We start from the raw sequence: 13057 nt of genomic DNA on the forward strand, positions 1-13057 counted from the left end.
CACACACAGGCTTCTGTTACCGGCTGGTAAACGGTATTTATCATTCCCCTGGGCAACGCCACGCTGTGGAGCATCCACTTCTCTTCTCTACGCAGCAAGCAAACATCTGCGTTCTCCGGCGAATGTAATAAAAAAAAGGACTAAATATAAGCCTGAGATTTGTAGCACCAGTCTATGTAGGGAAATACGTATCTCGTCTATGTTCACTGTCGATTGCATGCAGCTAAACTGATAAACCGGTCAAGAGCAGAGCAGTCATGCTTGATCTGATGTGATGGAGGGATGGAGCACAATTCTGCCTTCAGTCAATCAAACACAGATGGGTTTGCTAACGTGACGTCAGGTTCGTGAAGTAGTGAAGATGGCACTAATGGACATTGTTTTTTATTAGCATGCTGTACTCCTAATGAGAGCCGAGACAAAATCCATCTATATTTATTTCCATCTACAGATTTTTTTTTTCTACTCATTTTAAGGTTGAATAGAGAGATTTAAGCAACACTAAAGAAAAATGATGTGGGACACAAAGTATTATGTATTTTATATGCTAGTTGAAGGAAACACTTCAACTAGCACTTCTTTCCTTACCTTTTGCATTTAAGAAAAAGAAAGAAAAAAAAAACAACCTGACACTTTTCCATTGTAACTTTGAACAAATGTTTTAAACTCATGGTATCTTAATTATGTAACCTAGTGAGCCAGCATTAATGTATTCAATGTTAAAGATTTAAGCACATATGTACGTCACTCTGGGTAAGGGCGTCTGCCAAATGCTGTAAATGTAAATGTACATTAAACGTAAATATAAACCAGTCCAGAGTTGTTCTTGTTTTGTTACTGCGACCAAAAATTTTTTTTGTGCCTTTTTTCTGTAAAAAACTACTCGAGTTGAAGAAATTGCTAGCACAGGATTTTTCTTTTAAACTTCTAGCAATGAAGACACATATGCAATTACTGTCTATGATCAGTGTCCTCATGTTCGTGTAAAACTCTAAAAGAGCAGAAAATCTGCGAGTTCCTCTGAGTATCTACAGTAGGAGCTTGCTGGATTTTGGATTTACATGGATCATGTAAAAATTAATTATTACTGTTGCCATGACAATTTTCCCCATACATGGTTATGTTTAATATTTAGGAGCATCCATGGAACAAGACAAGTCTGTTAAAGCTGCTATAAGTAGTTGCTCCCTTAGCACCGTCTTGTTTTTCTCTCACAAAGTTAATAAGAAGAAATACGCAATTTGTGTTACAGAGAAATTCTCCTTGGCTGAGGATTAGAGCCCACACACGTCTTTGTATCCGTTGCTATACAAGCCACACGAGCACACGTGTACGCTGTTACCGTAGAAACGATAACCATGTGTGCTCTCTGGTCGACAGGGATGCTTTCTCTCACAGTTAATCACAGAGACTGTAGACTACTGTAGCTACACTTGAGTATGAGGTAGAGTGTAGAGAGCACATTACACTGGACACATGCACTACTTTGTCGTAGATAACTTTCCTGAACTATTTTTTTCTTCCTCTTTATTGCATGTGTTGGACGTGCTATGATAATTATTTTTAATTACAATGCGTATTATAAATGGAATATTCAGTCTGTGTGGGCTGGCTGGGATAATTAGCTGTGAAGTGTGACACGGAGTGTGAAGTGCTGGAGGTGCAGAGCGCGGTGAGGAGAGCAGCGTTTCATATGCAGCTCATGGAGGACTCCGTCCAACCCTTCCACTAATCACCACAAGCTTCTGTGCCTCAGACGAGCGTTTAAACCTTCAGGAAAAGTTTCATTACACATTACTGTGTGCTTCCCAGCACTAAATACTTGTCTCACAGTCTCAGGCTGATCAATGAGTGCCAGATAGATGAGTACAAATGTGTAAAAAGTAAATAAGCTCCGCTCACCAAAAACTATTTGGAAAAAACAACAGTATTTCGCTTCAGGTCAGAAATGATTGAAATAAGGTAATGCAACTGTGTTGTTGATTTTTTTTTTTGTCATGGAGTAACTCTTTACTATGTCCTCTTTTAACCCAGAGATCAATTGCCCTGAAACCTCGAAACCCACATGAGGTTCTATGCTGCTGTGTAATGGTCAAGTAATCAGAGCCACCACTTTTCTGGTCCTATTTGTCTTCACTGCATTTGTTTTACTGCTTAAAGCGCTACAAAGAGAAAGGCTATAGAGGGAGTAAGTTATTTATTATTCACAAAGACCTGTGTTGAGATTCTTATATGGCTCAATCACAGACTGAAGTGAAGTGTGAGGAAATGACGGTGGGGACATTCTGGGAACCCAAAAAATGAGTCGATATGAGATGCATTCAAACCTTATCTTTAAGAGAATAATATATATTTCATAAAGAAATCATGGAAAGGATTTTGTTTTGTTATTGCAAAGTTCATGTTGTGTAATGAGGAAGTCTGACTAAAGATGTCTAAACACAATTTCTTCACACGGTGAATGTCACAGCAAGATAAAATCAGGGGAAGGCTACACGCCATAGACAAACAAATCTACACCTAATCGGTTTACTGAGCTTCCATATAGATACGGAAGGGCAGGTTCGATGTTTTCAACTCAACTCTGCCAATCACAGTAACATTAACCATCTGTGAGGTCAGGTATGGAGAAGAGGGCTGTTAGCGCTTTCGAAAAACTGCAACTTTGAGAGACACTCTATTTCTATCTCCAGTGGAAATATTTTTCTAGCACATATCTCAAAGTGCAAAACAAGCTTCGGTCCATTTCAGGAACTGGACAAACCATGGATGCTTTACTACTAGATGAATATTTAAATCAACATCTCTGAGATGAGGCTCTACAATTACACCATGCTGAACACAACAGGAAGCATTTTAATATCTTCGCCCACTTTGATTACCTTCAACTTCAGTTAGAATGCTACAACTGGATCCTTGTTGCACTTTATTGACAGTTTTAGACAGAAGTTCTATTTCTGAATGTGTGAAATAATGAAGCGTGGACTGTGATTGTCATTAAAACCTGGAGATATGGAGTGTGGTGCGAAGGGTCAGTGTTTAACAAGCAGCCCGTTTTAACACGTCGTTGAGAAAAGGCTTCAGGAGTCAATCAAGTGATGATCTCATTTCTCAAACCATTACACGAATCAATAGCGACACCACAGATTGGATTCTGTTGTGATATCTGATCTAATCATATGGCGCTGCGAGCCTAAGGCGTATGAGCTGTGCGAGTTGCTTACAGTTTACACAGAACGCTCATCGTCGATGGTGTGACCTGAGTCATGTCGATGTTCGACTCTGTATATGAAACAGACGCTGCTGCTGTGATTATGATTATAAATTAAAAAAAAATAAATAAAAAATCTGGATTGGGGTGAAATGATCATGATCCCAGTAAACCCAACTCGTCATCCTCATGCAGTATAAATTCAGCACACACAAAAAAACCCACACACTAAAAAACACACCCTAGCGTTACATCCGCACACTTCAAATCTCAAACAACTGAAAAGTAAGGCATCGGTTTGGACAGAAGAGAGACTGCAGGCAAAAATGGACACCGCAGGCACACATCGGATACAGAAAGAAAGAGAGAGAGAGATAGAGATAGAGATAGAGATATGAAGCAGATGAAGCACACAAAAAAAAAAAATTCAGATCAAGCAAACTCAAGGCAGACCCTCTTGCTCTTTACCTGACGGTCACGCTTTCTGGACGCCATAGACCAACTGATCTTGTGATTTGTAAGCTAGGGTTCGAAAAGAAAAGGAGGAGGAACAGGAGGAAGAGGAGAAAGAGGTATCAATTAAGAAGAAAGAAGAGGTTAGATCAAGGCCACATGGCGGCGGGTATTTCGACTGACGGGTTTGAGGTTTGACTCACGGCCTGGTTCTCCATGCGGGCGAATATGACGTTGAGCATCTGGGTGAGTGTGGCTTTCGCTGTCGTCTGGTTGATGAGGTTCTTGCTGGCCAGGTAGATGTTGTAGCACGTTCTGACGGCCTGCAGCACCGTGCCCTCGTGGATCTCGATGTGCTGGGAGGTCACCGCCGTCAGCAAGGCCTGAGGACGAAGAGGGAAGAGACCGTTTCAAATAGATCAGTCTATCGCATTCGACAGTTAATACATAAAACTATTTGCACCGCTTGTCAAAAAATTCTACAGTGCAAAAGATTATTATTATTTTTTTAAGACTTGCCAGATATTATATCAATCAGCCATGATGTGCATCATTTTATCTGAATGTGTATAATAACAGAAAAATGTCATCATTGGCTAAGTGCTTTAATTTTGAATTTAAATCATGCTAAAGTGATCTGATGCTTGCTTGACTATTTCTGAATTGTATTCAGCTTTGGAGACTGATGGCTTTTTTGCTGTTGTCTTTTTCATCTTCAAGAAAGGAAGCTAAAAACATAGATAAATAAAAAGAAATATTAAAAATCTAAACAAACAAATGACTAAAATACTAAAAAATAAATAAATAAAAAATCCTACATCACAACAGACATGTTGTGTAAAAGTAAAATGAAATAACATTAATTAAAGCTGACAAGTCCTCAGGTTACTAACACCACAAGGGATTAACGTACTCCTCAGTGCAAACCCTTTTCTTGCTGATCACATGATGAGTCATTTTCCACATCCTAAGAATAGATATATATATATATTGCTATATGGTTACAGACTCCTTCTGCATTCCTCAGTCTGCTTATACAATAAAGACTGTAATGTTATTCTAGACCAGTGACATTGTACAAATTTGTCAGTAGGAGTATTACAGGTTTGGGCAGTTATTTATAAAAGATGCATCAACCTCCCATGATGTGACTGGCTTTGGCTTTTATTTCTGCTGTCAGTGCTACAACTGCTGGAGTCCCTGTTTACTCTGATCACAATGTACACCTCAGGAGCAAAAAGCACTGTAGCATATAAGAATACTTCTCTCTCTCTCTGTCTCTCTCATTCACTCTGTCTCTCTCTCTCTCTCTGTCTCTCTCTCTCTCTCTGTCTCTCTCTCTCAGTCTCTCTCTCTCTCTCTGTCTCTCTCTCTCAGTCTCTCTCTCTCTCAGTCTCTCTCTCTCAGTCTCTCTCTCTCTCAGTCTCTCTCTCTCAGTCTCTCTCTCTCTCAGTCTCTCTCTCTCAGTCTCTCTCTCTCAGTCTCTCTCTCTCTCAGTCTCTCTCTCTCTCTCAGTCTCTCTCTCTCTCAGTCTCTCTCTCTCTGTCTGTCTGTCTCTGTCTGTCTCTGTCTCTCTCTCTCTCTCTCTCTCTCTCTCTCTCTCTCTGTCTCTCTCTCTCTCTGTCTCTCTCTCTCTGTCTGTCTGTCTCTGTCTGTCTGTCTCTGTCTCTCTCTGTCTCTCTCTGTCTCTCTCTCTCTCTCTGTCTCTCTCTCTCTCTGTCTCAGTCTCTCTCTCTCAGTCTCTCTCTCTCAGTCTCTCTCTCTCTGTCTGTCTGTCTCTGTCTCTCTCTCTCTCTCTGTCTCTCTCTCTCTCTCTCTCTGTCTCTCTCTCTCTGTCTCTCTCTCTCTGTCTCTCTCTCTCTGTCTCTCTCTCTCTGTCTCTCTCTCTCTGTCTCTCTCTCTCTGTCTCTCTCTCTCTCTGTCTCTCTCTCTCTCCGTCTCTCTCTCTCCGTCTCTCTCTCTCCGTCTCTCTGTCTCTCCGTCTCTCTCTCTCCGTCTCTCTGTCTCTCCGTCTCTCTGTCTCTCCGTCTCTCTCTCTCCGTCTCTCTCTCTCTACTATAACTCAAATGACAAATACACAATGATTGAATACTCTCAATACACTGGTGAACGTATTCGAATCAACTCGGTATGCACCAGGATGAATCGATTTATGTTTGATTCGGTAGGATTCGGGTTTAAAACAATAAAGGTTTTCCACCATGGGAAAGTTTTCATGACAGACAGTTGCACACAATCCGGTTTCTGAATGACATGACAAAATGCGTTTTTTTGCTTATTACCTCTAAGAGAGTGGAAAACATGAGCTTTGTGAGTAAATTATGTTTAAAGCTGTTATTATGGTGAGTGATAACAGGAAGTGACTTGTATCTGGTATCGTGGGTGGATTGTGTGGCAGTGCTGCAAGTTTAGCAACTAGCAGAGTGTTTGTCGAGATTTCCTGCTGAGCTCTCGGTGGAACTGAGGCATGACTTGGTAGCATATTTTAATCAGGAATGATTATCAAGATTTCTGTAAAACTGCTCTCTGTTGTTAAAAACAAACAAAACTGTACTGAAGCGATATCACTTACTACTGTAACCCCATTCCAAATCCAATATAATACACAATATCCCATAAACGCCAAACTCTAACTGAGATCAGCTCTTCTGCACCCTGACTTTATTAGAAGCCGTAAAAAACGTGCCTGGTTTCACATATTCACTCCATCGGAGTCAAATAAAGTCTAAAAGTAGAAGCTGTTAAGAACCTTTATGATCTGAAGCTGAACTCCCTCGTCAGTCTGCGGGCCCTGGAAGCAGCCGCAGATCGTCTCGATGATCCTGTCGATGAGCTTCTTCCCTGGTGTAGTGCTGTCCGGTGTGCTGCCAGTCAGGTGACCGTAAGCTATGAGTTTCTGTGGAAGTCAAACGGACAAATTGGAAACCTCGAAGCCTGCACAACCAGTATACATGTGGATAATTGCAGTAAAGTATACTATACTTCATTAAACTTACTGATTATTGATATCAGCCAATCATGTGGCAGCAATGCAATCATAAAATCATGCAGTTACAACTCAAGAGCTAGAGTTAATACCCACGTCACTCGAGAATGGGATAAAATGTGATCTAGGTGACGCTCAATGTGCATGATGTGCTTGGTGGGATATTTACATTTACAGCATTTAGCAGACCCCCCTTATCCAGAGCGACTTACATTTTTTTTATACAACTGAGCAATTGAGGGTTAAGGGCCTTGCTCAGGGGCCCAGCAGTGGCAGCTTGGTGGACGTAGGAATCGAACTCACAACCTTCCGATTGGTAACCCAACACCTTAACCACTAGCCTACCACAGGATGTGCTTTTCTGTTTATCACGGCTGTACACAGTGGTATCAAACCGTATCCTCAGAATATGAAACCCCAGGAGATTTTCTGAAATACTCAAACCAGTCCATCAGAATCTAACAGCCATGTCACATAAGGCTTTTTCCCCTCATTCTGGTAACCGTTAAGTTAACTGAGCCGTATTCGCTCTACGCTTCTGACAGCCGATTGGCTGATTGCGTTAAAACTCAAACTCTCTTATACAATTTTTTGTACCGATTCTATTCCTAATGCAGTACACAGAAAGATGATAGTGAAATGTTTACAGAGTGACACGTTAGCGGTGTAAGCGTACGTCCACCTGTACAGCTGATAACAGGTTCTGGAGATCTCACTGACCTGTAAACAGTCTAGTGACGTGTTGACGATGCGAGGACATTTGGACTGACAGGCTAACTCAAACGGCAAGAAGTACTTATCCGCTTCGATGAAGGTGGTCTTGGATTTGATGGGAGGCAGGGTACTGGAACTCGACTTGCTCTCTCCTGCAGGGGGGCTAAACGAGAGAGGAAAACGAAATGGAATCGACTGCATCAACAAGTCTGGGGCAGAGCAGTCGAGCGGAGCGGCAATCTTTACAGAATTAAACAGCCGATAGAGGAGAAAGGAAGCTGGAAGGGAAGTGGGATGAGAATGAGAATAAGAGAGAAGGGAGGAAAAAGATAGACAGAGACACTCAGTAGTATTGGAGGAATCAGGAGAGGAGGAAAAGATAACAGCATTTCTTCTCTTCACTCATCTACTCTCAATCGCACCCTCGCTTCCTCTCCTCTTTCTGCTTTCTTTCACTCTCTGTCTCTCTATCTTTCTCTTTCTCCCTCTCTTCGTCCCACACCTTCTCTCTTTCCCTCCCTCTTTCTCCCCTATGACTTTCACAATCTCTCTTTATCCCTCCCCCTCTGTTTCTCTCTCTCTCTCTCTCCCTCCCCTTCTGTCTCTCCATCTCTCTCTCTCCTTTATCCTGGCTCATTAATCCGGTGACAGAAGGATTTGACCTGTCACGTTTTTAATTGCTGGAAATGAAGCTTTAGCAGGATCACCAGGGAGAAGAAGACAGCAGCTGCACCTCGTCCCTGCTCTTTTATAAAAGATATATTTAAAAAAAATAAAAAAATAAAAAAGACGAGTGGAAATCTCTCTATGTTAAAGTAAGAGAAAGAGGAAATAAGAGGGATAATTATGATGGTAAGAAAACATGATGGAAGAAAATGATGAACCCAAGTTGCTCTATTAGAATTAAGCATTTTGAGAGAAGTCTATAAAATAAACAAAATTCTGCTCACCTTAATTTCTCCGATTCTGCTTTTATTTCCTCTGTGAAGGACAGAAAACAAGACAGACACAAGATGAGCAACATCACAAATAAAGCAAACGAAACATTCAATTACATAAAAGCACTCAAACCAAATCTACAGTGACGTTCCTGCTCTTTCCCCCCATTTCCGAATTTCAGCTTCTCAGGATCTGTTTGTTTTATTTGACTGACTGATTTTAATGTATATTTTATAAACATCCTGAAGGAAAAACTGAATAAAATCCCATAGCCGGATATCGGACGTGACGGATGCTACAGAGAGAAAGAACGTGGTACGACGTTTAGGATTCCACACAGATGCTTTGGCTCGCTCTGTGTGTTTATTGCTGCAAGCGACTTCAAACAGGGAAAAAGCCTGAAAAGCTCAAACAGCGACTACAGAGGAAGACTCACAGGAAGGTGTGAAGAGACAGCCGGAAGAGAGGGAACGAGACGGTGGCCTTCGAATCGAAAAGAAACTAAATCAATAAAAAAAAAAAATAAAAAAAAAAAAACAATTGACAGCTGTCTTTGTGGCCAACGGCACGATTTAATCAGGTGGAGATTAAAAGCACACGGTGATCAGCAGCCTGAGAATTTCAGGGACAGAAACAGAAAGGTCAGCTGTGGAAGTGGAAGTAACACAGCAGTACAGAGAGAAGGGTCTCAGGCTTCAGTCTGGACACAGGCAGAGCTGAACTCATTACCTGGGACAGAGGAGGGCGACATGACAGAAATATAAGACCGTGATACGTCAAGCTGTTTCAGTGATACATTACATAATGATTAATAACAATATACATGTGTAACTGACTGCCTGGAAATCGGTAGTGTTCAATAAAATACTTGGAGTTCAGAGCCAAGAAAACACTAAAAAATAATGTTTTTTTGAAGATTCAGCTCAAAATCTGAAAAGTCCTATTCTCACTCACTCACTCATTTTCTACCGCTTATCCGAACTACCTCAGGTCACGGGGATCCCCGTCAGGTCACGGGGATCTCTGGCGTCATTAGGCATCAAGGCAGGATACACCCTGGACAGAGTGCCAACCCATCGCAGGGCACACACACACGCACACACACACACACACACACACACACACACTACGGACAATTCTCCAGAGATGCCAATCAACCTACCATGCATGCAAACCCTCGAGGCACGGGGAGAACATGCAAACTCCACACACAAGGCGGAGGCGGGAATCGAACCCCCAACCCTGGAGGTGTGAGGCGAACGTGCTAACCACTAAGCCACCGTGCCCCCATGAAAAGTCCTATTTTAAAATGTAAAGATTTAAAATGGTACCAAATTTCACCAGTTAAAAAAATAATTGTAGAGATTTTAAATAAGTGACTTCAAATGAATTTTTAAACAATTGAAAAAAAAACACACACAAAAATAATAGATTCCCACCAACTTATCATTTAACAATGAAAATGTTTCCACATCAAATCATCTGCCAGCAGTTTGTTAGAAATCAAATTAAATAAGTTAGTTCCAATAAAGAAATAAATAAAATGAAAAAAAATTAAACAACATTTTTTACAAAATTTCTCAACTTCAATTTATTATTTGTTACGAAATTGTAAAACTTAGCTACATTCTGATCTGTTTGCAAAGACAAGAATATTATAGAGTATTCTATTTGAACAAAATGTAAAAAATATTTCATCTGAACACGCGCTAACACATCTCCTGTTCTCTCTGTGTCAGTGTCAATCTGTATTATATATCATTTATGGAATTAAACACCTTTTTCAGAATTAAAAAAAAAAGGTTTGCCAACTGTAAAACTGTACTTAACAATTAGCTGGTGTGTGTGTGTGTGTGTGTGTGTGTATGCAGTTTCCTCCAACACGCTGTTCACGTAATGAATCGGTCACTTTAATTGCATTTCCCATAGTGAGAATCTCTTATAAGGGGTTTTTTATTGAGCACGTATCTGATGCACTACATTTATGTTTATAAACTAGCAGACGCTAACAAGCTGTAGCGTTTCTCACTGCTGCTTGTTAAAATCCAATGAAATTGAGCTGCTTTTATGTTTCTAAGCCAGCTCAATGAAGCTGTTTCAAACAGGATAGTCGGTGTTGGGGGACGTTAATCGGTTATTGCTAAATATATTCTGTTGAAGTTGTAATGAGGGACAGCTTAGGAACGAATCTTCCTAATTAGAAAATGTGATTCTGCAACATGGAAAAGAAACGCAACATCATTTCCGTTTAAAGTGAGCAATAAATGAGTGCTTTTATAAATAAGTTAAGTACTTACTATTTACTACAGCTAATGTTCGGAGGGAACCGAAGGATTTTTTTTTAAAACTGCGCTTGGGAGCGTCGCTGTCAGCATCACTACAGCTATCTTTTCTTCATTATGTTCACTTCATCAATTAGATTTTGGAATCAAAAGCATTTTATCCAGGAGAATTTTTTTTTTATTATTTTATATTGTTAATGTACACCATGACCAAGTCCCAAGGAAGTGAGTTTTCATTTTATTATATAGAATGAAATGAATTAGACAATTTTCAACTGGAAAAAAGGGAATTTCAATCGGACTGACAAATCTCAACCGGTTAAATTCCTCAGATCACAGGCACACTGAGAAAGCCAAATGATTCCTCAAATGATTCTGCAAAAGATTCCTTGAATGATTCTTATGACAATTCCAACAACCTACAACCTACTGATAACTTTTCATTTCCTGACTTATTCATGGCATGTACAGTGACAAATATAAATTATTCCTCAAATGATTCTGCAAATGATCCTTCAGAACACGCTCACAACATATTTGATATGTTTGTTCAGTTCCTTGAATTCCAACCTTTTCATTTCCTGACTTTTCACGACAGATACAGTGACAAATCCAAACGATTCCTCAAAACAATTCTCAAATGATTTTTCAAAGGATTCTTCAGACCATTCCTATTTTCACATTTCTTGACTCAGTTGACACTGTACAGCAAAAACCCAAATGATTCCTCATATGATTCCTGACTATGAGTTCCTCATCTGACAACCTTTGTTCCTACCTACTAACAGTTCCCACTGAAAACTGAAGAAAAAAGTGTGCTACATGTAAGTGATGCTTTATCGTATGACCTCTCATAAGAGGAGAGATTCTTGGTACCTCTGATGAAGGTATCTAGCTAGAACAGTTAGCTTTCTTTGCTAGTCATTTCTTTGCCAACGAAGCACATATAAAGTCCACTACAGGAACTAAAAAAAAAAAAAAATCCCATCATACACATTCTTACTGAGTTTCAATCCTTGTGACTATGAACCATTGGCTTTGAGCTGCAGGAGAAACATTCTCTCCTCATCCAAAAACACACACACACACACACACACACACAAAACACTGCAGCCTTGGCAGCTCTCCAGCACTCACATTAACATCCAAAGAATGGAAGAGCACACACAAACACACACACACACACACACACACACAAACACTGAGCCTTCTGTGTCAGGCCAAGGCTTTAGTTCTTTAAGGCCCTGCTTGCAACACAACTGATAACAATAACAAGATCTACAGCCACGTACACAGTGCCAAGGAGAACATCACGTCTGTGGCTTGTCATGTTGCCAAGAAACTAGAACCTGCAAAGCGACCTTGTCTGAAGACTGTCCCAAAGTGGAAAACAGTCATACTGAATCAGACAAAAATCGATGTTCATATATACTACTGTGTGTTGTTCTTCTACTCAGTACATGTGATATATTTATTCAACTGTGCTCATGAATAATAATCATTATAAACAATATCATCATCCAGAATGAATACATTAAAAAAAGACAAGAAGGTGAGCGTTTTTATTTTTTCAAGTTCAGAGGGTCAGGAAATGCTTGGTGACAGTGGCAATCAGAACGGCTCTTAAAACTGAAGAAAAGGATTTTTATTTTGGAGGTAAATAAGCAAAATAATCAAACATTCTAATTATGAGCGGTTTGTGTCCCAGTGGATGGAGTAGTTAGACAAACCAGTTCAACTTCACTGTCAAAACAGTCAGACATCTCGCTGTCAAACCTGCCGAAGATGATCGTCTTCCCTCTCTGTATCACTCCTTCTCCCTCTATCTCTCTCTCGTGTCTTAGCTCTATTGAATTATGACGCTGAAAGATGAGAAAAATGACTAAAATCTCATTTCTTCTCCAAATGTCATCCTGCTCAAAGCACTCTGCACTATCCACTACACAAGAGGGAAATCTAATCACCTGTTCGGGTTCATTTTAAACATACGGGCCACGAGAGAGAGAGAGAGAGAGAGAGAGAGAGAGAGAGAGAGAGAGAGAGAGAGATAGAGAGAGAGAGAGAGAGAGAGAGAGAGAGAGAGAGATGCCTGAGAACACCCCCCCTCCATCCAAAAAGTAATTGTGGGAGAAAATGGAAGAAGAGAAAGCAACAGTCTCTTGTGGTTCCAGTTCTCGTTTGCTTCAGCGTGTAGCTTTGACTTTTAACGGAGGAAGAACATACGGAGGCAGCTTTTTGTTTGAGTGGAAAAAATGTGACGTACATCCCAGAGGTTTTAGCAAATGAGTGCTTGAACCGCTCTCACCTTCACGTACGTTCCAGCTCACATGGGACGGTTTTATCTCTCGAGTTAATTCAATAAACTCAACAACCTGGCAGCCTGGAGAGCGACTTGCAGTCACCAATGTTTTACACGGAACATCAATTAGACAACGAACACTTACCACCACACACACACACACACACACACAC

The 13057-nt window shown here is 40.5% G+C and overlaps 1 protein-coding gene across 4 annotated transcripts in view; it reads right to left on the bottom strand.

Moving 5' to 3' along the window:
• The window catches only part of arfgef1 (ADP-ribosylation factor guanine nucleotide-exchange factor 1 (brefeldin A-inhibited)), a 44760-nt gene that overhangs the window by 22297 nt on the left and 9406 nt on the right, over positions 1-13057 (bottom strand). For all 4 annotated transcript variants that reach the window (XM_060861237.1, XM_060861235.1, XM_060861236.1 and 1 more), the window contains exons 2-5: positions 8315-8345; positions 7371-7527; positions 6414-6560; positions 3868-4047 (exon numbers count right to left, since the gene is read on the bottom strand). In XM_060861237.1, coding sequence (XP_060717220.1) covers positions 3868-4047; positions 6414-6560; positions 7371-7527; positions 8315-8345 — 515 coding nt within the window. The remainder of the gene's footprint in view (positions 1-3867; positions 4048-6413; positions 6561-7370; positions 7528-8314; positions 8346-13057) is intronic.

Source organism: Tachysurus vachellii, chromosome 25 (assembly GCF_030014155.1).
Source record: "Tachysurus vachellii isolate PV-2020 chromosome 25, HZAU_Pvac_v1, whole genome shotgun sequence".
NCBI classification, from domain to species: domain Eukaryota; kingdom Metazoa; phylum Chordata; class Actinopteri; order Siluriformes; family Bagridae; genus Tachysurus; species Tachysurus vachellii.